The 25,801-nt window shown below is 48.1% G+C and overlaps 2 protein-coding genes and 1 pseudogene across 2 annotated transcripts; 1 reads left to right on the plus strand and 2 right to left on the minus strand.

Annotated features, from left to right (window-relative positions):
* Positions 1-1,957: 1,957 nt before the first annotated feature.
* Positions 1,958-2,548, minus strand: LOC136521444 (uncharacterized). The gene has a single exon (XM_066515183.1). It carries the CDS (start codon positions 2,546-2,548, stop codon positions 1,958-1,960), a length of 591 nt encoding a protein of 196 aa, XP_066371280.1.
* A 3,540-nt stretch (positions 2,549-6,088) lies between these two features.
* LOC136521063 (F-box protein At5g07610-like) lies at positions 6,089-11,011 on the minus strand (annotated as a pseudogene).
* Positions 11,012-12,269: 1,258 nt separating this feature from the next.
* Positions 12,270-12,896, plus strand: LOC136523572 (UDP-glucuronate 4-epimerase 1-like). The gene has a single exon (XM_066517209.1). The coding sequence runs from the start codon at positions 12,270-12,272 to the stop codon at positions 12,894-12,896; it is 627 nt and encodes a 208-aa protein (XP_066373306.1).
* Positions 12,897-25,801: the final 12,905 nt, after the last annotated feature.

Raw genomic sequence — 25,801 nt, forward strand, 5'->3', positions numbered from 1 at the left:
TCAGAAATAGCTGATCTTCTAACTCTTTGAGACCTTCTAAGGGCCTCCACATTTGGCACATTTACTGTTTGAGGCTGTTGTTGCTCCCCCTCATGTGTGGCAATAGGTTCTGTAGGATTCTGAACCATGGGTTCCTCATCCTCATTTGTTGTTGCCATAGGAGGAATAACAACAGGTGCTGGCACCACAACATCTTGCATTGTAGGTGTAGCAACAGCAGGTAGCTCGAAAAATGGCTCCTGTACCATCGGAGTGGGTGCATACACCCGTTTCTCCTAAAGATTAATTTCTCGAGCTACCATGCTCCCCCTTATCATTTCATCCTCTAGGAAGACAGCGTGTCTCGTTTCCACAAACTTTGTATGTCTATCTGGACAGTAGAAACAAAAACCTTTTGACTTTTCTGGGTAGCCAATGAAATGGCAACTTACTATTTTGGGATCTAACTTCCCAATGTTTGGGTTAAATACTTTAGCCTCAACAGGACTCCCCCACACTCGTAAGTATTTTAGTGAGGGTACTCTTCCTGTCCACAATTCATACGGTGTTTTGGGCACCGACTTACTTGGTACTCTATTGAGAATATGAATGGCGGTTTTTAACGCCTCCATCCACAAGCTCAACGGTAAGGTGGAGTAACTTATCATATTACGCACCATATCCATCAGGGTACGATTACGCCTTTCAGCTACTCCATTCTGCTGAGGTTCGCCCGAGTTGAATATTGGGCGACTATACCATTCTCCTGTAAGAACCTTACAAAAGGTCCAGGAACTTGTCCATATGGAGTATGCCGACCGTAGTACTCCCCCCTACGGTCATACCTGACTATCTTAATCTTTAAATCATGCTGATTTTCAACTTCTGCTTTAAATATTTTGAATTTATCCAACGCTTCTGTTCTTTCTTTAATTGGATAAATGTAGCCAAAACGAGAGTAATCGTCTGTGAATGTTATGAATGAATCATAACCATCTACACTTTTCACAGGAAAAGGACCACATATGTCTGTGTGAATTATCTCTAAAATTCCTATGCTTTGTTTGGCATCCTTTTTAATTTTCTTTACATACTTTCCTTTTATGCAATCTCTACATTGTTCTAAATCTGAGGGCTCTAATGGAGGAAGAATATTATTCTTAACTAGTCTTTCTATTCCCCCCCTCGAAATATGACCTAAACAACAGTGCCATAATTTCGACAACGCATCGTGAGCTCTCTTTCTGTTTGCATTGTTCGATGAGGATACATTCTCATTCACATCACATACGGAATTCACATTTTCACGAAGTGATAACAAATAAAGCTCGTCTTGTCGGAAGGCAAGACCAATACATCTATTATTAAACAATATCTGACATTTGTCATTTCCAAAATGGCAATCATAACCATCATGGTCCAACTTTGATACACTAATCAAGTTTTTTTGCAAAGAAGGTACATAAAGAACATCTCTAAGAAAAAGTATGAAGCCATCAGCAAGCTCTAGCGGAAGATCGCCAATGGCCTCAACATCTGCTTGTACTCCATTTGCAACTTTAATGAAACTTTTGCTTCTTTGCAAAGTTCTCATCAAATAGAATCCCTGTAAAAAATTAGCAACATGAATAGTTGCACCTGAATCAATCCACTAAGTAGATTTTGAAAACTTGACATACAAGGATTCATTTACGAACGTAATAATGTTCTCACCTTTATTTTTCATAATCATCTTTAGAAAATCGGAACAATTCTTCTTATAATGTCCCGTCTTCTTACAATAGAGACACTGGTCTTTATCCACTGGGAATTGCTTGTTCTGAGACTGTTGCATGGGACCTTTTCCAGATGACTTGGAGGAAGAGCTGTTATTATAGTTCTTTTTCTTATTATCTTTTAGGTAGTTGATAGTACCATCATGTGAAACTTTTATTCTTTCCTCCTCCTGCACACACATGGCTATGAGCTTTTCTAGATCCTATTTCTGGGGATGTATGTTGTAATTAACAACAAAAGTGTCAAATTCTTTAGGCAAAGAAGTAAAAATCAAATGAATAAGAAACTCATCCTTGAGTGCCAAATCCATTGGTTTGAGCTTAGATGCCAAATTGCTCATTCTCAGTATGTGCTCTCTAATGCCACTGCCGTCACCAGAGTACCTTTCTGTCACCAGTTGCTTGATCAGCTGGGTTGCATATGTCTTTGAAGAGCCAGTGAACTGACTCTTTATTCTTTCTAGGTACTCTGTGACCGTGTCACAGTCTGGAATTGAGCCCACTATTGCAGGCTCAATTGTATTCTTTATCACAGCCAAATATTTCTTATTGGCTGTGACCCACTTTCTATGTTCGAGGTCAAAAGACATCTTTACAGGAGCAAAGTCCCGCTCTCTGTTCTGCCATGCAACATCAGTCTCATCAGTCTCCCTCACCGGTGCCACAGGTTCTTTAGGACACAGCGTGGTGACTACCCAGTCAACCTCAGCCAAAATAAAGGCCAGGTCGATCTTTTTCTTCCATTCAATGTAGCTATCCCCTTTGAGAGTTGGGATATCTTTGATATAAGCCATCAAGGAGTATCCTCCTGAAAACACAATTTCTCTTTAAAGTGAGAACATAATATATAAAAAAAACAACAACAATTTACATGCCTTAGTTTCAACATTGGTCAAAATTAAAATATATAATTTATCCTTTTACATTAATTTTACATCACCGTTGGGCAGAAATAGAATTAATGTATGACAAAAAACATAATAACATCAACATTATAATATTGCTATTAATCAACGTTGGTCAGAATAATAACAACATTATAATAACTGTAAAAATTATCTATGTTTCAAAATTAAATTCTCCCATTGGTTCGAATTTAATAATGAAAGCAACAATCTTTAAGTACGCAGCGGAAACTTTAATAAATCTTTTAATTCTATTTTCCCGAAACTGTTACAACACTTTACTATTCTCTGAACAAAATTGACGTTGGATCAAAATTGTACAGATTTCAACATCAAAATTCAATTCGAATTGTTCAAATACATCAAAATTGTTTCTGGCAAATTAAAAGACAAAAAACTGTGTCACTATGTCTATGGCCATTTCGGCCCAGTAGCTCGCGCCCTGGCCCACGTGCGCAACGCGCGTCCACTCAGCCCAGCGGCCGAACCGGCCTGGCCCAGCTGGCGCTGCCGCCCTCCCCCGCGCCCAGGGCGCAACGTGGGCCTGGGCCGGGAATCTGGCCGAGCATCATCGCCCGCCAGGGCCAAAAGAGGCCTGAGCCGCAACGCGGTGAATCTCGATCGTCCAACGCGATCGGACGGTCGGCCTTCATTTTCGCTTGATCAAAACCAGCAGCCGCCGTCGCTCCCTGAACCGTAACCCTCATTCTCTTTTCTCCCTCCCGCCTTTCTCGCTCAGCTCCGCACGCAGCGACGGCGGTGGCCGCGGCCGCGGTGGCCATCGACCGGCGGCGACGAGGGGTGGGTCTGTCGGAGTTCGTGCCCGCGGCTCCCCTGGCCTCTCTCTTTCTCTTTCTCCTCTTCCTACTCTCACGCGCTGCGGCGGACGAGCGGCGGCCACCTACGGTGACGGAAGGAGGAAGATGAGATGGCGCCGCCGTGGAGCTCCTCGCCGGCGTGCGTGGTCGCCTAGTTGCGGAGCACGCCGCCGTCGAGTAGTCTCGCGATGGTGCCCTGTTGTTCGTGCGCACCAGGCTACCCAGCCCGGCGGCTCTGTCTCTCTCTCGTCGGCCATAGATTTGGTCGACGGCAGTGACAGGACAGCCAGGCTCCAGGTAGGTAGCCTCATGACCGTCCTCTTTCTCTTGTAGGGTTAGGGTTCGAGTTCCGTCCCGATCCGATCTGGATCAGGCATTTTCTTTGTTTTTCATTCCCAATCTAGATCCACACACTAGACAGGCTCTACCGATACCATTGTTAGATCTCAAAGATCATCTAGAGTAGCATCTAGTCGGGTGATTCTTTTATTTGGGATGAACAAGTAGATAACGTAATGAACCGTACTACAGAGTGATAGAGAGAGGAGAGTGGATGGGAGTGTACAGACCATCGGAGGGCGCCGTCGAGGAGGATCCGGCCATCTCGTTCTGTCGGTGACGTTCTGCGCACGGGCAGCGATGGTCGGAGAAGAGTTGGTGAAGTCCGGCGACGCGGTGGGGTGCAGTGAGGCCGACGGTGATGACGGTGGCGTCTTCCCGTCGCTGGCTGCGCGCCCTTACTAGATCAGACTTAGGGTTTGTTGGTGGGGCGGATTGGCTCACGGTGAACCTCGTAATATGAGCCGCCGGCCCCCACCACTTTATATAGCGTAGTGCGACGGGGGCCCACCAACCATGTAGGGTTGGGCGCCTCCGATCAGGACGCGTGACCAAGGCCCAACAGACTGTTGGGCTTATTGGCTGGGAGATCATTCTAACACATTCATATGCGCAAAACACCCGGAACTCTCAGCCTACGTATGTATTTATATTAAGGTGGTTTAGTATATGTAGTTGTGCATTTTTTTATTTATATACAGAGTCCGCACCTATCCCTATTCAATCATTTGTCAGTCTATTATTTTAAAAAGAAACATGTTCCTGTCCCCGTAGCATCTGGCAAAAATAAAAGACATTTAAATCACCGTTCCTCGAACTTCCAAATGCATGTTCCCCATTTTGTCTTCTAATTAGTGGCTTGGATTTAATTTGCTCCAACCATATTTGTTGTGTATGCCTCACAATTGTATACTTCGCTATTGGAAGAGAAGAGTTGAAGTTAACATCGAGGGTTTTCCCAGCAACATACTCTTTGAATCGAACGGTTCCTTTCAATTTCAAATTTATCAGCGGCCATTTCCTCTGTCTTTTATAACATGCTTGTACTCTTCTACTGCAGATACCTTGGTTGGCTATTCCCATGTTAGTTGTTAAAAAATAACTCCCTGTGTAAGAGCCTGTGCTTGCGACTTAATGGATGAGACCGATGGCTAGCGGGTTAATGGCCGACAAGGACATCGGGTACACCTAAGTTTTGGCTCAGGATTAGTATTACAGAGATATTTACAAGGCCGTTTCATATCCAATAAATGTGACGATGATCTATCAAAGTACAATCGGCTACTACATCCACTAATGTTTTTCCATGACGAATTACCTAATATCAGTTCTATTACAGTGGTCAAGTTCACAAAATATGCATCAATGGTTCATAAAAAAGAAGCAAACGGTTAGGTGACCCAGCGGCACTTCTCAGGTCCTGGGTTCGACTCCCCGTGGGAGCGGATTTCAGTCCCCATGTGCCAAAGCGCAGTGGAAGGCCCCGGCCCGGTTCTCACAGGGTGACGGCACCTCCTGCATCAGGATGGGGGCGGGGGTTCGGAGGTTTTCTCGATCTGTGTAAGAAGATCCTTCTTAAATCAGAAAACCCGGGGGCCGTCATAACCCCCGCAGGTCGAGTTTTTTTTTAAAAAAAAGAAGCAACCAACGAGATCAGAGAAATGCTAACACATGACACTCTACGCAGGTGCGGCAAATCCGCGCGTTGCTTTCTAGTTCTATGCTAAATTCTATTTTCCTTCCCAGCTGTGACAAAAATTTCAAATAATTACATTTGAAGAAGTGTTAAGGAATGGTATACATTTCTAAGCTGTGATCAGGGGAGCCAAACCACGGCATCACCTAGGTCTTGGCACTTGGGGCCCTTCGATCCTCGAGTCCTCTATTGTCTATTATCTTTACACTGTTACACCATATTTTCTTGGTTATTTTTAATCTAAATTGGAGTCAGTTTCGAAGATTATTTCAGAGTAGAAAGCTCTTGACATGCTCCAGAGAGGTAATGACCTTGCTGATCTCAACGAATATGCTCAGCTATTTTCCAAGGAAGAACAAGCAGCCAATTAGAGTCAATTTACAGGTTTCAGTAAGGAGCTGACAGCTAGCTCCCGACACAGGGCATTTTTCAGAACTTCAATACAGATTTAAATCTGAATCCCACTTGAAGAAAGAACATGTCATAAGTTGTCATGAAAGCACAAGCTCAACTATTGATTCATGGAAAGAAAACAATTGACATTTAGAAATACAGTTTTTCTCAGGGTTTCATGACATTTAGAAATAGGCATATAGCTGTCTCTCAGCATCGGGTAGGTCCAACATTATACTTCTCTTGGAGAGAACTAACCTTCTTCCAGGCAGATCCGGAGTATACAATTCTTCCAAGCAGATCCGGTTGGATCAATGTGCCTTGGGAATGCCTCTACCATTACCAACATTACAACTGATGTCCTATTAGGAAGATAAGATGTGGCATGTCTACATGACAGTTAATTGCACATATTACATTTAAAACTATACAAGTTCCCTCCAAAGAGATTACCTGTCCAGCACATCTGTTTTTTCTCTAGCCTAAATAAGACTTTTGGGTTCTAAACTTTTGATGTAACCACAAGCCTTCAATTTGAAATGATTCCATACATGCAACACATTAGCAAAATATGGAAGATAACTTTTATTTGATTGACATAAATAAACACACGGCCAAAGAAACTAAATTCACAGTAAATAATTGCTCATTAACACAGCCACGAAAAAAACATGCTAATCATAAAACTTATCACCAAAAATCAAAATTGTTCCAAGTTGCGCATAAGCATTCATTAATATAACTAGCATCCATAAAGGTACACTACTACACTACATAAATATCCAAACAGGTTTGCAGTACTAATTAGACAAAAGCATGAGAAGGCATACATCCAATGTCTCAACAGGCTTGCACTACTAATTAAGAAGGCATACATTCAAGCACAACCAGAACATTTCACCTGAGTCTACTGGAATTTAACCAAGCTGCTAGCTCATACTTAGAGCACACACTTTCAGTACTTATTTGTGAGATCTGATGATTCTGAGAAATAGGGAACGTAACGAGCAAAATCACACGGGTCTTTGTGATCTTTGAAAGTGGCAATGACACTCACTTCCTTACGGTCCATGTCGTATGCTGTCAGCTTACAAGACTCCTGAAGAAAGAAAACCACATTGCAGTCTTGATGAATGTCAACCACTTGAAACTCGTTCAAGTCTTCTGTTTCTCCAAAGACATCAAAAGAGTCCAAGTCCACAGTGTTCTTCAACACCCATTCCTGTGTATCATAATTCTGAAGAACCCAGATGGATAGTTTGTCGTTATTTTCATCAGCAGACTCTATAGTCACGCAATGTAGGTGCCCTTGGGATTGACCTAAATAACATGTAATGTTGTGCGTTTGGCTCCCATCAGCCATACCTGGCACAGTGATCATCCTTCTTGCCTTCCCTTGTATATCTACAACAAGTATGTGCTGTCTATCTAGGCCCCAAACTATCAAATGTAGGAAGCCATTAACAAAGGCGCAACGATAGTCGAGAACCTCTAGTGTGAACTGATGATGCCAGCCTTCCAACTGTCCTTGCTCTTTTTGTTCATCAATTTGGTTTTGGCTCCAGGTCCCATTTTCAGACGAGTAAACATGCAACGACACTATCTCCATGTCCACATCGGGCATCTGGAACTGGACCAAGTGAAAGTGAGAGGATACCGCCGGATCAAAAGCCAAATAGGTGTGACTTAGCGCTTCACGAGAGCCGCAAGTGGGCACGGCTGACCATTGCTTTATGGTCGGGTTGCACACCATATAGGTACCCGCCGATAGGTAAGACGGCTCCTGACGGTGCCCGAAAAGGATAAGCCTGTTGCAGGAATCCAAGAAGAAGAAGGTCTTGATCCCAGTCCGTTCCATTAGGAAGGAGAAGGAAGGGTCGATGTCCATAGGCACGGATCTCACTGTCAGGTCGATGAAACTGAAACTGATACTGGCCAATTTAGTGTCATCAACCTCGGAGTCGGCCGTCTCGACGAACAGTCCTTGCATGGCTTAGGGTAGCTTCTTACGGTTGTCAGGGTCGGCGATGAGGTCGCGCCAGGCCTTGGACACACACTTGAACCGGCAGACGGACTTGGCCGAGACGCGGGAGAGGATCTCTATCAGGGGGTCGTCAGGGAGGCCGGGCACAGTGTCGTCGCTCTTCTTGGAGCAGCCCTCCATGCTTCCCTCCGAGAACTATCTGTGTGAAAAGCAGGGACCGAGCCAGATGTAGGTGTGAGGGGATGTGAGTGGGAAAATGCAACAATGGGGAGGAAAAGGGGGCTTACCAGACACCGGAGATGGCCGTGATCGAGGGCGCCGGCGCAAGGCGGTGCCGAGGATGATGATCGAATGGGGATTTGGGGGATTTCTAAACCCTAGTCGTCAGCTTGTTGTCTGTGGAGTGGAGAGGCTGGCTGCGGCTGGAGCGAGCAAATGAGCCCTCGGTGCCCTCCATGCCTCCCTCCGTGAGCAATCTGTGAAAAGCGGGGACCGAGTGAGATGGAGGTGTGAGGGGATGACAGAAAAAAATGCAACAATGGTGAGGCAAAGGGGCTTACCAGACACCGGAGATGGCCGTGATCGACGGCGCCGACACAGGGCGGTGCCGAGGATGAAGATCGAATTCGATTGATTTGGGGGATTTCTAAACCCTAGAACCGCCCGCACGTGAGCTCGTCCGCTCAGTGTCTGTGGAGCGGAGAGGCTGGTTGCGGCCGGAGCGAGCAAATAAGCTCTCGGTGGAGTGCGGACAAATGAGGTTGGCTGGCTGGCTTCCTTTTTTCTTTCTTTCTTTTTTTTTTGAGAAACGGTTGGCTGGCTTCATGTAAAAGTAGTTTTGAGTCGGGCCAAAATAATGTAAAGAGAGGCAGGCTTCAACCTCTACCAAAATCTAACATAAGAAGAGTTTGTAAAGAGATACTTGATAGAATATCCCCCAAAATATTATCCATGAATAAGAATACATGGAAATTTTACCATTATAACTATTATTTATACCTTATTATTATTTAGTGGTTGGATATTTTATTGGGTTTAATATCTAGCGTATCTCAACTGCTTCGAACTAAAAAGCTTTGTTGTTGTATCTACCCATGCTGATAACTAAATATACTACTGAACTCATTTCCTTTCAACTCATTCACCATTTGGTAAGGAAACTTATTTCAATTACCAAAACAAAACAAAACATTCAAGGCAAAATATGGCAGAGTTGTCATCTAGCATGATTTTCAATTATTGGCATGTTGTCACACCATGATGCACGGTACCAACATCAATACAATCTTCTCAACTACTGATCGTGATAAAGACAGGATATAAGAGTAATTTGGCAATCTTCTCAACTACTGATCCTGAATTCCTGATAAAGACTTTATTTATTGACAGGGCAGTGGAATTATACATTTTTTTATTTTCTCTGTTCTATAAATTAGCTAAAGAATGTAAGTGCCCTGCAGATTCAGTCCATTTGGCTTGAGGTGGGATCCAAAAACCCCAATTCCTTTGTTTGCCAGATGAAATAGTTAAATGCATGTATACATTCGATGCTTGAACTCATGCCCATATATGGCAAGTGTTAGAAAAGTGAGCATAACAATACATGTGATGTTTGTACAGTTGTACCTACAACTGAAGGTCCTTTCACTAGTCATTTTATTGATTAGTCAGTTGCTTGATGACATTTACATTAAGATCTAGCAATCGGTACTACTACAAAGTAGTTTCTGTTACAAACATGCAGTTACCGGAAGGTTGTACTCAGCAATATTTAAGTAAAGTTTGAAATCCATGATAACGGGCATATACTCACAATTGGATAGAAGATCGTAATGTGAAGATCAGGGATCTTCTTAAAGCGCTTCAATAACTTCACAATGCCCCAATTGTACTGATGTTCAGTCAACCCATACCATGCACCTGCAAAGGAGGTCGCCAGGACCCGTAGCTGCGCCAGCTCACCCAGCTGGACCCACCTCGGATCATATTCATCAAGGCACCCGAACCTTTCCAGAACCAGAGCAGTGATGTCAGCCACTGGAGCAGTGATGCCAGCCACTGGTTGCCTCTTGAAGAAGCAATTAAAGATATGCAGATCTCTCAGCATTGGCGACACAACCGTGAGATGCTGTAACCCTTTCAGGTTATGCAAAAACATACTGACTAGAAACTCTGAACAGATACCAAGATTCGACAGCCCTTGAGCGTCGAAGAGATGGAGTAGTTGCAGCGAAGGGCAGCGGGCCGACGACAAGGTATCGCCGATGTCCAAGGCGCCTTGGAACCGTGGCTCAGAACTAGCACAGTAAGCTTCGTGAACACGCCCGACGGTGGAAGTGCGAGGTGAAGGTAACCTAAGTGGACGAAAAGCTGTACGGCTCCGTCGAAGCAGGGCAGCTCAATGGCTTCCCTTGCCAGGACCTTCTTCCGATCCTCAGGTACCTCGTTGCGGAAAAAGAGCGCGTTGGTGAGGCGGGGCGCGGCGAGGCGGAGTACCGCGGCCGTGTCCACAGGGTCGGCGTCGTTGGCGACGGCGCTCAACATCCACAGCGAGGGGGCCGAGTGTTGGGCGAGCGCCGCGCGCGCGGAGGCAGGCGAGGGCAGCGCGGGCTGGTTCGGCGGGGAGCGGGGAACGCAGCGCTGGCAAATGCGTCAAGAGGCGGCGCCAGCGGTGGGAGCGAACCCCGGACCGCGCGGCGGTAGCGGGCGAGGGCAGCGCGAGGGCCGGTTCGGCAGGCGGCGGGAACAACAGCACCGGGAGCTGCGCCCAGAGGCGGCGCCAGCGGCGGGAGTGGACGCTGGTCCGCGCGGCGGCGGCGGCGGACGGGAGGTGGCTGAGGATGAAGAGGAGGACGTCGTCGGGTAGCGCGCTGAGGCGGTCCTCCCCCTCGCCGCGGCCACCACCTTCGTCACCGCCGCCGGCGAGATCTGGGGGAGGGAGGGTTGGGGGCGTGCGGCGGTTTCCCCCGGATATGCAGAGCGCCGACCGGAATTCCTCCCAAATGTCACACATCGTCAATTCAACGCCGCCTGCGAGATCTGGGGGAGGGAGGGTTGTGTTGGGTCTCTCCCGGCGTTCGAGATTTCTGTGTTGGTCGCCGACGAAATCTGAGTGTTGGGGGTTTTTGGTTTTGAACGGAGGCCAGCCAGTTCGCCACCAGTACACAAGAGCTCAAAGAGTATTTCTTGTCGGAAAAAAAAAATCTCATTTCCAGGCCGGGCTGTACTGGAAAAAGGCCAGATCATTTTGGTGTAAAACCAACTCGCCTGGCCCAACTTAGGGCGTGTTTAGTTCCGAAAATTTTTGGCTTTTGGCTACTGTAGCACTTTCGTTGTTATTTGGCAAAAATTGTCCAATTATGGACTATTTAGGCTTAAAAGATTCGTCTCGCAATTTCTCGATGAACTGTGCAATTGGTTTTTTTTTTCGTCTACATTTAATACTCCATGCATGTGCCGCAAGATTCGATGTGACAGGGAATCTTGAAAATTTTTGGTTTTTGGGTTGGAACTAAACGGGGCCTTAACTCAACTCACAACTGACAAAAATCTTAGCTTCTTAAAGCACTGCAATAGTTTAAAAAACAATTTGTAAATCAATAAGTTTCCTGAGTGGCTAAAAAATTTAGAAGCACGTTTGCTGGGTTCTTTTTTCAGTGATTTCAAGACCTGTGGAGCAGAAAATTAGGGGAAGGACGGACTTGAAGCGGCAGACGGACTTGGCAGGGACACGGGAGAGGATCACCACCAGGGGTCGTCAGGGAGACCGGACACCGCGCCGCTGCTCGTCTTGGAGCAGCCCTCCATGCCTCCCCCGAGAGCAATCTCTATGAAAAGCAGGGACCGGGTGCTATCGTGATAAACTTTTTTTTTTTTGCATTCCACGTCACTCCGTCCAATTTTGCCTCTAACGTTGTCAAACAGATGAAATGACCATTTTGCCCTATAGTGGGGCCCGTTTGTCAGCCATCCAAACCTTCCTCTTTCTGTTCTCTCCCTATAGCCGATGTTGGCCACACCGTCGCGCCCACGACGCCGGTCGGGGCCGCGCCTGTGCCCGCGCCGACGGCTATCGAGCCCTCACCGGCCGCCACGCGAGCTTCGGCAGGCCCTGCCACCCTAGGCCGCGCGCGCCCTCGCCCTGGGAGGAGCTCCAAACAGCGTACGCCCCCTAAGCGGGCATCCACCGAGGATACCAGCCATCTTCTTCCCCCGCTCGATCCCGGTTTGGCCAAGGTCGCGTGCACCCCTTCCCCGGCCGCGCCCCACCCTACCTTGGCCGCTCCACCATCTGCACGCGGGAGCACCCCTACCGCCGACGCTCCCCAGCATACATGCGGGAGGGGGACCATGTTCCTGTGGGCGCTCTTCCCGGTGGCCATGACGGCCACGTACCTGAGCGTCCACTCCTTTGTCGACACATCCTCCCACTACTTCACGGCGTCCTGGGGCGGGCTGCACTGGGAGCGCCAGATCCGAGCGTCAAGGTCGCCGCGGCGGCCCCCCGGGTCCGCGGAGGGAGTTGGGCTGTCCGTGATCGTCACGGGCGCCGCCGGCTTCGTGGGCACGCATTGCTTGCTGGCGCTCTGCAAGCGCGGCGATGGCATCGTGGGCATCAACAACTTCAACTCCTACTATGACCCATCCCTTAAGAAGGCCCACCGCGCACTGTTGGGCTCCCATGGCGTGTTCGTCGTGGAGGGCGACATCAACGATGGCTGCCTCCTGGCCAAGCTCTTCGACATTGTGCCCTTCACCCACGTGTTCCACCTCGTGGCGCACGCCGGCATGCGCTACGCCACGGAGAACCCAGCGTTGTACGTGCACTCCAACATCACCGGCCTCGTCTCCCTCCTCGAGGCCTGCAAGGACGCCGACCCGCAACCGGCCGTCGTGTGGGCGTCCTCCTCTATCTACGGACTCAACGACCACGTCCCCCCGCACTCGCGCACCACGGCGAGGCTCCGGCTCCGGCTTTGGCCACGGCTGTGTTCGCCCCACGCCTAGTGGCTGGCCTCCACCGTGGCCCCCACCGTCACCGCCCTAGCGCCCTAGGCCCGCGTGCGCCTAGGTCGACCCCACGGCAGACGCGCCCTACTTCGGCTAGCCCTACGAAGAGACTACGCCCACAAGCAGCGTGGGCGCGGGTGCGGGCGCCGTCAAAGGATGCGGCGCCATCGGAGAGAGTAGGGAGCGGGAGCGGGTCAGCATCGGGGCATGTCCGCGGCGCGAGGGCCTACATAGAGGCAGCGGCGAGCACGTCCAGGGCGTGATGAGCTGCTCCTTGGTGGCATGGTCCTCGCTGTAGGTCTCATCGACGCCGCCCGTGATGGTGCCCACGTCGTCCATGTCCAGCATGCATGGCCCGTCACTGCCGCGTATCCTCTTGAGCGTGCTCTCCGTCTCGCCCTTCGCTGAGGCCGAAGCCGTCGAAACCCACCTCCTGCCGGTGCACCACAACCAGGTCGCCGCGGGCGCTGGTCCTCCCTCCCACTGCCACTGCCGCGGAGAATGTGGTGGTGGTCGTGGGAGCAGGGAGGTTGACCATGAAGTTACCGAAAGGAAGCGGACGCGAAGGGACCAGGCCACCGTGAGCGGCGCGGGCGAGCTCAGCACGAAGGAGGGTAGCGGCGCGACGAGCGCGGATGCAGGGCGGACAGGAAGAAGCAGCCCGTGGCGCAAAGCTGCGGCGCGGGCGTGTAGAGGGATGGGGAGATAGGGGTATTTTGGACATATTTGTTGGCCAGGCCCACATGTCAGGGTTGGTAAGCAACATAAATGAGACGGAATGGCGTGGAAGACAAAAAAAAATTAGTACAGTGGCATTTAGATGTGTTCTAATTTTTAGTGGCCTATAGGTGAGGGCCATCTTTTATAATGGCATATAGGTAAAACGCCCATTTCTATACCCTAGAGCCGCCGGCACTCTCGTCAGCTCGGTGTCCGTGGAGCCGAGAGGCTGCCTACGCCCGGAGCGATGCTAACGAATGAGCTCTCGGTGGAGTGCGGACAATGTCATGTGTGATGTTACTGGAGGAGTTTGGGCTTCACGTAAAATGAGTTTTTGGTCTAGACCTGGAGCCTAAGCGAATGGGCCACAAAGTTTAAGGTCCGTTATTTTTTCAACAAATAATGGGCTCAGCTAAGGCTCTGTTCGTTTCTCACGGAACCGCTCTCTGGAACCATTCCTGGCCGGATTGTTTGCCATATTTACATAAGCTATCAGCAGCCGGAACGATTCCTGGGCCAATCCTCGCCTAAACGAATAGGGCCTAAGTGGTGTGGATGCCTGTAAGTACGTAACAACCCAACCCACGACACTTATATTAAAGGGATTGTTTTTTTGGAATATATTAGAGTGATTGCTAGATTGCTAAGTTGACACCATCCCAGAATTCCTATTTTTTTTTAAATGAGACTTTATCATCGTACCATTGGACGTTGGTACTTCGCTTGATAAATAAAAACACTCGCAAAATGGTCGGCAAAGGAGTACAACGAGAATTAGGTTATCCGAAACATTTTGCGAATCACTCCTAAAAAACATTGTTGCCATAGTTAGGAGAGAAAAACATACGATAAATGATAGGACACGGGCGTCCGTCCGTCCGGACACTACACACCCACTCTGCCTCGATGCTGGCGTGCTTCCCCCGCTACGCGCCCCATCCCACGCTGCTCGCTCCTCACCCTCGCCCATCGTGCCCCACCGCCGCCTCTCGCTCCTTGCTCAGGACACACCCCTCTCCCTGGTGCACACCCTCGAACGGTATCTCTCTTGTTCTTCGTTTCTCTGCCTTGCGTCCGCCATGGTTGGGGAGAGTAGAGCTACGAGTTGTCGCGCCACTACGCTCCTCATGCCTCGCTACGCCTCCTCACCACCATCGAGTTTTGGCCACTCGCCGGTGTCGCTGGCTAGCCAAGTCAACCCCATAGTAGCTGCATAGGCGTCGGGTGCTGCATGTGGCTAGACGGACAAGAGAGGGGGCCATCGCTAGCCGGGCCTAGTCTAGACGTAGGAGCAGCTGGCCGCTGCCAGGCTATGCTACCATCCTTGGCCACCGGCTGGCCGGAACCAACCGTTCCCCCACTCTGCTCTACGTCGTCACGAAAAATGGTGAAAAACGTATGTTGCACGCGTATGTTTCAAGTGTTTTAGATGTTTCTGAGGTACGTTACAAGTGTTTCATATAGATGTTGCCAAAGTAGATCGGATGTTGCATATGTTACAATGGCTATACACGTATGTTGTAAGCGTCTATTCAAAATATTTCATCTGTTTTTTCCAGACGTGTGTTGCAAGTGTGTTTATTTGGATGTTGCATATGTTTCACACATATGTTGCAAGTGTTTTATCCGAATGTTGCTTATGTTTTGCAATGGCTATTCACGTGTTTTCAAGTGTTTTTGCAAGTATTTCAGATGCATGTTTCAAGTGTATCATTTGTCTTTAGACGTATATGGCAAATATTTCATCTGTATGTTTCAAAAGTAGATCGGGTGTTGCACATGTTGCAATGGCACCGGTGGCCGGTGGATAGTGGCCTGTTGCAAGACTTCAACTCCTACATTGTGCGGCGTGCCTCTCCCTCCCCTCCCTTCCCTTCCTTCCATCTCATCGCGGTAGTTCAAACTCAACCAGGACGCGGAGTTTGTCGGTGATGGAGCGGGATGGGACGTGGGGCGTGGGACCGTGGGCATGGTGGGCATGGAGCGGGATGGGACGTGGGGTGTGACACCCTACTCTCCCTTTTATAGGCCAAGGGAAAGCATGAGTTACAGTAGAGGGAAAAGAGGAGAATGAGAAGAAGAAGTCCTCCAGGATCGTCGGGTCCTTCTTTTCCTTCATACGGGTCCCGCCGACCCTATAGACGTCAACAGAGATAGCTCCACGTCGTGGACCTGTCCATCACTGCACCATGCACAGGTGTCGTCTCTCGGTCGTGGCGCTCCACTCCGTCCTGGTGGACATCGTGGTGAACTAACGGGTCTATCAGTGTTCGTACGAGGGTTAGGCAGAATAGTACTGGTACATCCGACACTGTTCCTAATGTGAGTCCCCAGGTATGACCCATCACGGTCATGAGTTATATCAGGGCGTGCCGGTCACTTCCCTGGTGTCAGAGCTTTGACCCAGACCTATACGCTTGGACCTGGAGTAGTTGGCGGCGGTATGGGTCTCCGTTGGGCGAGGTAGAGCCCATAGCCTTGGGGTTAGGCGAGGCAGAGCATGAACCCAACGGTCGGGCGAGGCGGAGCCCGCGGTCTTGGGGTCGGGCGAGGTGGAGCGTGAACCCAAGGGTTGGGCGAGGCAGAGCCCTCCCTTAGGGTCAGGCGAGGTGGAGTCTACGGCCTTAGGGTTGGGCGAGGCAGAGCGCAAACCCAAGGGTCGGGTGAGTCGAAGCGCAAACCCAAGGGTCGGGTGAGGCAGAGCCCTCCCTCAGGGTTAGGTGAGGCGGAGTTCATGGCCTTGGGGTCGAGCGAGGCGGAGCACGACCCCAAGGGTCAGGCGAGGCGGAGCCCTCCCTCAGAGGTCGAGTAAGGCGGAGCCTACGGCCTCGGTGTCAGGCGAGGCAGAGCCTGCCCTTAGAGGTCATGCGAGGCAGAGCCTGTGCACCTAGGGGTTGGTTGTGAAAGGATCAAGATGCCCAAGAGGGGGGATGAATTGGGCTAATTCTAAATTTCTTTGTAATAATTAAGTCCTATGGTTAGCCCAATTAACCCCTTGTGCCTAGAAAGTGTTCCTAATTGTTCTACCGTACAAAAGACTTGCAACCTAAGTTCCAATCCTACTCTAGCATGGCAATTCTAAGAATGTAAAGACATGAATTGAATTGCTCAAAGTAAATGCTCAAAGTAAATGCTCAAAGGAAATAGAGAGAAAGGAACGCGACGATGTTTTGCCGAGGTATTGGAGAGTCGCCACTCCCCCCTAGTCCTCGTTGGAGCACCCGCGCAAGGGTGTAGCTCCCCCTTGATCCGCGCAAGGATCAAGTGCTCTCTACGGGTTGATTCTTCGACACTCCATCACGGTGAATCACCCACAACCGCTCACAACTTGGCTTGGGTTATCCACAAGCTCTCCAGATGATCACCAAGCTCCCAATCACCACCAAGCCATCTAGGTGATGGCGATCACCAAGAGTAACAAGCACAAACTCTCACTTGACCATGATAAGCCTAATGAGAAGGTGGATGCACATTTTGCTACTCTTGATCTTCACTAATGAGGGCTCTCTTTGGGATTCTCAAATCTCAATCACCTCACTAGGACCTTGCTCTTCTTGGCACTCTCTAAGGTGTTCCTCAGCTGTTGGAATGAGCAAAAGTACCCCCACACACGAGTGGAGGTTGTATTTATAACACCGGCTGAAAAACGAACCGTTATGTGCCTCTGCGGGGTGACCGGACGCTCCGATCAGTATACCCTAAACTCTAGTGTTTATAGTGTGACCGGACGCTGGCCAACGTCCGGTCATGATTTTCCCTCTCTAGAACCTTGCTGGAGTCGATCGGACGCTGGCCCTCAGCGTCCGGTACCATGACCTAGCAGCGTCCGGTCACTTCCAGACGCTTTCACCTTTGTCAAATGAACTGACCGGACCCTGAGCCAGCGTCCGGTCACATCGGAGCCAGCGTCCGGTCAGTATTTGACCCTCCATTCACTTCCAACTCTCGAACATATGTGAATAAAGTTTGCTCCATTGGATCAAAGGGCTATTGTGGAGCTACCTAGTGCTAGTTTTAACAAGTGTGCACCACACCTAACTCACTAGACTCACCTAGGTCAAGCTACCCGTTCATACCCCCCTTAATAGTACGGCCAAAGAAAAAACAAAGTCATAAACTACTCTAAGTGTCTCTCCAACACCAATCGACACTTAGAACTAGTCCATCCTTAACCTTGTCATCCATCCTTTGAAAACCGAAATGATTTCCATCGTAGGGGCATGACAGCCATGATTGCCCATTCGATCTCCATTACCGTGACCTAACTCAATTGTTTCTGCAAAACACACGCTAGTCACAGTAATCACGTATTGTCATTAATCACCGAAACCCAACTAGGGGCCTAGATGTTTTCAATCTCCCCCTTTTTGGTGATTGATGACAATACTACCTCGAGTATGTGAAAGAGATGAGGTTTTTAACATGCTTGGTTCATATAAGCTTTAGGCAATAAGAACAAAGGTGTTAGACAAGCTTATATGATCTAAGCCAACATGATGTACTCAAAAGATATAAAATAAGCATGAGTACAAGTAATAAAGCTCATTTTCATCAAAGTATAACGCGGAAGCAAAGGCAAATGAGCAACACACAAGTGATATGACATACAAAGAATTCAAAATAGAGAGCACACGTGTCATATATCACGATCACGTAGATATCACTGTCACATAAATATAGTAAACATGAATGCATAATGTATCTCACACATAAAAACTCCAAATGTAAATAGATAAGCTAATATAATAAGCTCCCCCTAGATAAGTAGCTCCCCCTAAGCCTAACATACTCGAACCCTCTCTCCCTTTGGTGTCAAACACCAAAACCTACGGGTCGGTCGGTGGGGCTGCAGCGGATGAGCCGGGCGCTGAGGTACGAGGAGCAAGGTGGAACTGGGTGCCATCATCGTCTGATCCAGAGCTCTGGGCTATCTGACCCTCTAAAGCTAGAAGTGATGCTGAAGCAATCTGGGTCAGATTAGGAATTGGTGCTGCTATAGACTGAGCTGGTAAAACTGAAGCAGCTGGCTCTGATGATGCCACTAAGGAGGGGAGTGTCTCTATCGTCGCTGTGATAGGCATAGCCATAGAAGGACCTAGAACATGCACGTATGGAGGAGTGGGCTGCCCTATCAACTCACTGAAGGAGGCTCCAAGACTCCTGGAGACTGAAGTGTCTGGCTCAAGCAGCGACGACGTCTGTGCCGGTGTGAAGCCCGTCCGGAGTGGTGTGAACTACGGGGCTACCACTGGCGAAGCGAACCACTGGGTCACCTGCTCTGTAGGAGAAGCATACTGTGCTGGTGGCTGTCCTTGACTCTAAAGCCCACTAAGCTATAACGCTGGAGTCATTGAAGTGGTAGCAGGCTGACCAAGCTGCGGCATAGGCTGTGGCGGTGGGGGCCCAATAGCCTGCACTACATGCTGCATGAACCCGAGAAGCTACTGCTGCATGAGTATCTATTGCTGATGCATAGCCTGCTGCTACTACTGTAGTGCCTAGGTCTGCTGCTGAATAATAAGCTGCTGGCACTAGAACTCGTCCTGCCGAGTCTAGAACTGTGAAAGTGTAGCAGCTATCTCCTGAGCCTATCTGGCCTGGTCCTGCCTCATTCGCTCAAGTATAGCTAGAAGAGCGGGGTCAGTCTGCGGGGCAGGTGGCGCTGAACTGGAGCTACCGGCCTCAGCATCATGTCATCATGGAGGCATCTGTGGAATGGGCTGGTAATCATCATCAGAACTATCACTGGGCTCGCTAGTGACCAACCCCTCCTGCTGAGCAAGCTCCTCCTCCTCTGTAGCTACAATACCCCTGATGATATCATCCTACTGGGCTGCAGTCTCTGGCACCTCTGGACGACGGCACGGCTAACTCGGTGCCTGTGGTGTACTGTGTTGGATCATCTGAGACAGGTTATAAGCAGAGAACTCTATCGTGGCACCACTGTACTCAGCAATCATCTCAGGCGACTTAACAGAAACAGCTCTGTGGATAAGAAAAGTGTCCTAGTGAGCATAGGGTAGCTGCCTGTGACCTCTGAAGCACTCAGCTATAGTGTCCTCCATCTCTGACAGAAGAAGATCCTAGATGTCAAAAACTATCTGCTGCATCAGAGAGTTGAGAAGCCATAGCAGAATCCGAGTCAATCCCTCTCTGTATCTCATCCTCGGGAGTAAAGTCCTCCTCATAACAGCCTCAAGCACGCGAGCAGTGGGCGTGAGATCACTGGGGTTCCTCCTCGAACCCTCACCAAAAGGCTCTGTAAAGCAGTGACGTACCAAGTCTGTAGGGGGTACCATGCCACCATGAGGACGTCTGGAGGTGCAGTCTGTCTATAGCACACCTCATGTAGCCTGACTGGCTGCTCCTGAAGCCTGAGAATCTCCCTGACCCTGGTGCTCGTCAACCGATAGTCTCTGCCACCAAATGCAAAGTGAATAAACCTATGGTGGGGGTCAATCTAGAGAGATGCATAAAACTGATGAACCCAAGATGGAACATATAATCCAGTCCATCCAATCAGATTTGTTAGCCCCGACAGTTATGCAAGGTAGGGGCGAATGTGCTCTCCAGCTGCTGTAACAATATACTCTATGTTGCATACTCTCTATGGTCTGAAGACTGCTCTACTGTTCTGATAAGCATTATTGAAATCCTCCTGAAGGGGTGTTTAGAATCCCTCTGATGCTCTCTCATCCCTCCTGGGTGGAAACCATACCTCAAAGTCAACAAACCTCAACTATTGCACCTGCTTGGCCATGGTAGCCCTCAGGTCAAGATGGGTCACTGGAGACGGACCCTGTGGTTGAGGCAATGGACGAGAACCCCTCCGCTGAGTGACTGGCCTCGGTGAAACTGGGACACGAGTATGACCAGAGCGGCATAACTGTGGTTGTGGTGCTGTCTCTGTCTCCTCGGCCTGCTAGATCCGCTCACCCTTGTAGGATCTACAGGAAGATAAAGGAGGCCTAGAGGGGGTGAATGGGCATGTAAAAATTCAACTCAAAACTCTGTTAGAACAGAGGGCGGCACTACCAGCCTTACAGGGCAGCACTACCGCTCAACGAATATAAATCTAACACAACTGATATTTTACAGAGATAAACCTGACCCCACTAGCTGCTTAATCTTGCAATAGAAAGACAAGATCCAGTTCGAAGACTAAATACCATAGAAACTCCACACAAGAGTGAATCGAGCAACTAAACCCTAACAACAGCTAGCAATGAGCTAAAACAGCAAGTAAATAAGATGAAACATGCGAGACATAAGATTTATCCCGTGGTTCAGCTCACCACAAAGGTTTGCCTAAGTCCATGTTGTTGAGGAAGCCACAAAAGGCTTGGCCTTGCCACAAAGGCTTGCCTTACCCTCGTTCTCAAATCAAGAGAGCGAACTCTTGAGGTGAGAGGTAATTTCTTAGCTTTTGAATGAGGTTACAAACCTCCCAAGGCTGCCACACGAGTTAGCAAGCGCAAGGGCAACGCCTAGCCAGCTAGGAGCAAGCTCCAAGAGTAACAAACCCTAGAACCGCCGGCCAAACTTGAACCAAATGCTCTTAGACTTTGGGAATCAGTGGATCTGCTCTCCAATCGAGTTTTGCTACCTTTTCTCTCAAGTTTTGATGGTTGGAATCAAGGATTTGCTTGAGGGATGGTGGAGCAACAATGGAGGAGAGAAGTGAGCTTTGGTTCTGTCTTGTTTCGAGCAGAATGACTCAGTGAAGAAGATGACCGTTGTGGGCCAGGCCTGAAGAGTATAAATACCCCTCAAGCCCAACGGTCAGTTAAGGGCGGCACTGCCGCTCTTAACAGGGCGGCACTACCGCCCTAGCCAAAACAGGTAAGATAATATGAAATTTGGCTGACTGTTTTGACTAGGTGAGAGAATGTAAATCTGTGAATTTGAGCATCTGGTTCAACAGTTGACCAACTGTCCTAAAATCCCTCTTAATAGTATGGCTTTCCCTAAACTCAATTTCAAAACATAAAAGAATTTAAACTTCCTTTGAGCTAGGTCTAGCCACCTTTTGTAATTAGGACACCTGCAACATGTACATCATCCTCATTTTTCGATTCCCTGCTTGTCATCTTGATAAATCTCATTAGTCCTCTAATTTGGTGGTCATCAATGCAAAAACCCACAATAGGGCTTGATTGCACTTACAATCTCCCACTTTTTGGTAATTGATGACAACCCAATTAGAGCTTACAAATGATATGAAATCTAAACTGAGATTTTCGAACCATGGGTGTAGGAGCCTCCCCCTAAATATGTGAATAGAGATTTGAATTCTCAATTTGGCATAAAAAGGCCATGATTCACATTTTAGGTGTGATGGGAACCTCCCCCTACATCCATGCCTGTTGTGGAGTGCTAAACAAGGTGTCACAGGAATAAACGTGATGCATATAACAGGTCATATCAGTTCAAGCACACAAGACCCTGGCTAATATAGCATAGGGCGGCACTACCGACCACAGAAGGCGGCACTGCCATCCTGACTATATCAGTCAGGTAGCAATCAGATTCCTACAGCAGATCATATGAATATAAAACAATCTAAACTCAGAATATGACAAGCTAAAACAGTAACCATGAATACATGTCCATATCCAAAGCAAATTAAGTCACAAAGTAGCATATTTCATAAAATAGAGTTTTGAGCGACTCAAACTCATAGCCTAACCACTACTCTCATCGGATCTGAACATAAGGCGCAGCTGCAGATAACTCATGGCGTCGAAAATCTGTTGACCCCTCTAATTTTCTCCCCCTTTGGCATCAAGTACCAAAAAGAAGAAAAAGAAGAAAAGTCACTCATCACTGTCGGAGTCGACGTGGGCACGTCCGGCGATGTGGGTGTGTGAAGTGAAGCATGCTAAACGTCATGGAGGAGATACCCTAGCTGAAGTAGAAGGACCTGGCTGATCCGTCGAAGGACGTGGTCTCCTAGAATATGTGCGAAACAAAGCTGCCTGAACCTGTGGATCGGCCTCTGTAGGGTGAATCTCTGCACCAAGGTCCTGCTGCCTTGGGGGCTCCTCAAAATGCTGCCCCTGTGGATACCTATAGTACTGATTGAATGGCTCATATGAGTGCCCATACTGCTGATCATCTGACCGTTTATCATGGTGCTCATGTGGCTGATCCTACTCTTCGTTAGAGGAAGACAGGCGAGGCAAGTTAGGAAACTGAGGTGGCGACTACACTGGTGGAAGAGGTGGCAGCCCTGCCATCTCCCTAGCATGCCTCACTGCTTCCCTGTTTTCCATTCTATCTTCATAAGCAGTCTATGAAGCATATGCATAATGAGTAAAGATTGCCTTCATCCATGCACTCATCTTCCCCCACTTTGACTTCTTCTTTTGTTCCCTAGCCCTGGACGGCTCAGGAATATCTCTATGTGCAGCTCCAAAAGAGTGAAAGCATGCTGCCCCACTATCTCCAAGTCCTCCAGAACCAGTGTGCTGAGTAGCTGAGCCAAGTCCCCCTAAGCCACCATGGGTCTTTTTGATCTTGTAAATAGTGTGCTCACAATCCTTAGGGAACCATATGCCAGTCACTCTCTCAATCATAAACATGAGATAAGGAGCATACGGCAAAGATCTCCTCCCATCATCCATGGCATAGGCTAGCTCAATCCAAATAAATCTTGGAACATTAAACTTTTCACAGCTGGGAAACCTAGACAACACATTAGTGATATAGCCATTCAAATCTGTTGCATTGTCTTTGGGGTTAAGAGCGATCCTGAAAAGATTGTTCATGATGTAATAGAAGCTCTTGAGCTTGGTCCTTAACCAATTAGGAACTGCAAGATTTTGATCCTCCCACATGAAGCTTACTTCCATTGGCTCAAGACGACGCTCATTATGAATCCTCTCATATCCCCTATGGAAGTGTCCAAAACCAAGAATACGACAGAAGGTGACAAAATCAATGCGATAATGTCACCCATCAGTCATCTAATGAAGCCCATCCACTTCCCTATTCCAGTAGTAAGTGGCATGGAACTGTGCAAGAATCTCCCTGTTCCAATCATACCTGAAACTCATGATATCTGTCATCTCAAAGCGGTCACAGGTCTTGATGGCTGTAGCAAACCCATGATCATCCCTGCTCTCCAAGTTACCAAAATCAATGTACTGCATCTTGCTAATCTTGCCCTTTGACTTGGATAGGATGGCTGTGGCATAAAAATCAGATTGGAAAGCATTCCAAAATCTATAATCAATACCATTGGATCTATTAGAGGAGTAAGGATCAATCTCTCTAGCTTCACTAGTCTTCTTCCAACTCATAGAATAATCAATGACCTTATGATTGTCACTATTTTGGGGAGGATTGAGGTTGAACACATCAGTGTTATCTCTCATGTAGCTGTTATCAAACTCTGAAATGTGCAGAGGAGAATCAGGCCACACACGAATGGTCATTCCCATCTTCTGAATTCTTTCTTCTTCAGCAAGATCTTCATCAAGATTTCTGTCACTGGGAATATAGGTTGCCTGTCCCCTGCCTCTCTTGACCTTTTGCTTAGTTGTCATCACCTTTCTTTTTGCTCGGTCCATCTATGCAATTAAATGAGACTTGATAAGAAACTGTAAAAGATGATGAGTTAGAGACAGCTGCAAGCAGGTTTTAACAAGAAAAAGAATTTTGAAAATGACACAGGAAGCTTTGCTAGATTTGGAATCAACATGGTAGGGCGGCACTGCCGCCCCCTGAGGGCGGCTTCACTAGTTCATTTTCACCTTTCTCGTTCTGGCTAAATCCTACTTCCAACAGTGTCTATCCATCATCACAATTTCATAATCATAGTCTAAATGAAAAATATATGAAACCCTAGCCATGGATTTGAAAGATTGAATATGAAAAACTTTAGAAACAATTTTGATAAATGAATCCAATCCATTATGAACTTCATTGATTTTATGAGATTGAGCATAGCAGTTAGAATCTGCTAGAGGTGCCATTAATGGTCCCATGGGCGGCATTGCCGCTCTCCCCAAAATCATCCAACCGGTGAAATTCAAAATCAATCCGATTCAACCATCAAAAACCTTTCTAAACCCTTCATACCCCCCCTAGAAACAGGAATTCATGACTAAAAGCTTCTCATTGCATAGATCGAATGGGGTTAGGGTTTCACCTTGCTTCCAAAATGTTGGAGTGGAGGGAGAAGAGGAGAAAGGGCTCGGCCAAGAGCTTCCTGCAGGGACCAGCGATGAGAAGACTCGGCCGGCTATAGGGGCAGCACTGCCAGGGTGGCAGGTCGCGAGGAACGGCAGTGGCACGTGCTTGAGAGAGAAGAAGAGAGGAGCATGGGCGTCGGCGTCGGTAGGGAGAGAAGGGAAGAGTTGAGTCGGGGGGGCTAGAGAAAGAAATAGATAGAAGAAAACAGGCCCCGCAACCCAGCCAAAATTGGCAGAAAATGGCCCAGTTTTCAGTGAGCGGCACTGCCGGCCATTAAGAGCGGCACTGCCGCCCTGCCAATTTTGCAGGGATTACGCTAAAACTCTATGACCTTCTTTACCTCAGATATGGATATATATTATCTAAATATCAGGACCAGTAAGCAATCAACAATACAGACAATGGTCATGACACTTAGTTGGCCTTTTGAAATGGTTTAGAAACATAATATAGTAACCTTTTAAATCATTTTCCTATGTCGCTAGGTTGTCAAATAGAGGTGTGCCATATTTCAAACCACATTATGAGAATCAAGTATATTTAGCTCACTACACAAAGCACAAAACCTTGACTCATCGAGAGGCTTAGTGAAGATATCGGCTAGTTGTTTTTCGGTACTCACATGACGAATTTTGATATCTCCTTTGATTTCGTGGTCTCTCAAGAAGTGATGTCGGATGTCTATATGTTTGGTTCTTGAGTGGCTTATGGGATTGTTTGCAAGCTTTATGGCACTTTCATTGTCACACAAGAGTGGGATTTTGGTGAATTGACATCCGAAATCATGAAGGGTTTGCCTCATCCAAAGTAGTTGAGCACAACATGCACCGGCTGCAACATACTCGACCTCAGCGGTGGAAAGGGCTACACAATTTTGCTTCTTTGAACTCCAAGACACTAGGGACCGTCCAAGGATTTGACATGTCCCCGAAAGTGCTTTTTCTATCTACCTTGCAACCGGCATAATCGGAATCCGAATAGCT

The sequence above is a fragment of the Miscanthus floridulus genome, chromosome 18 (genome assembly GCF_019320115.1).
Source record: "Miscanthus floridulus cultivar M001 chromosome 18, ASM1932011v1, whole genome shotgun sequence".
In the NCBI taxonomy this organism is placed as follows: Eukaryota; Viridiplantae; Streptophyta; class Magnoliopsida; order Poales; family Poaceae; genus Miscanthus; species Miscanthus floridulus.

Excerpts from the sequence above, each read along its gene's own strand:
- LOC136521444 (XM_066515183.1), bottom strand. The coding sequence starts at position 2,548 with ATGGCTTATATCAAAGATATCCCAACTCTCAAAGGGGATAGCTACATT.
- LOC136523572 (XM_066517209.1), top strand. The coding sequence starts at position 12,270 with ATGACGGCCACGTACCTGAGCGTCCACTCCTTTGTCGACACATCCTCC.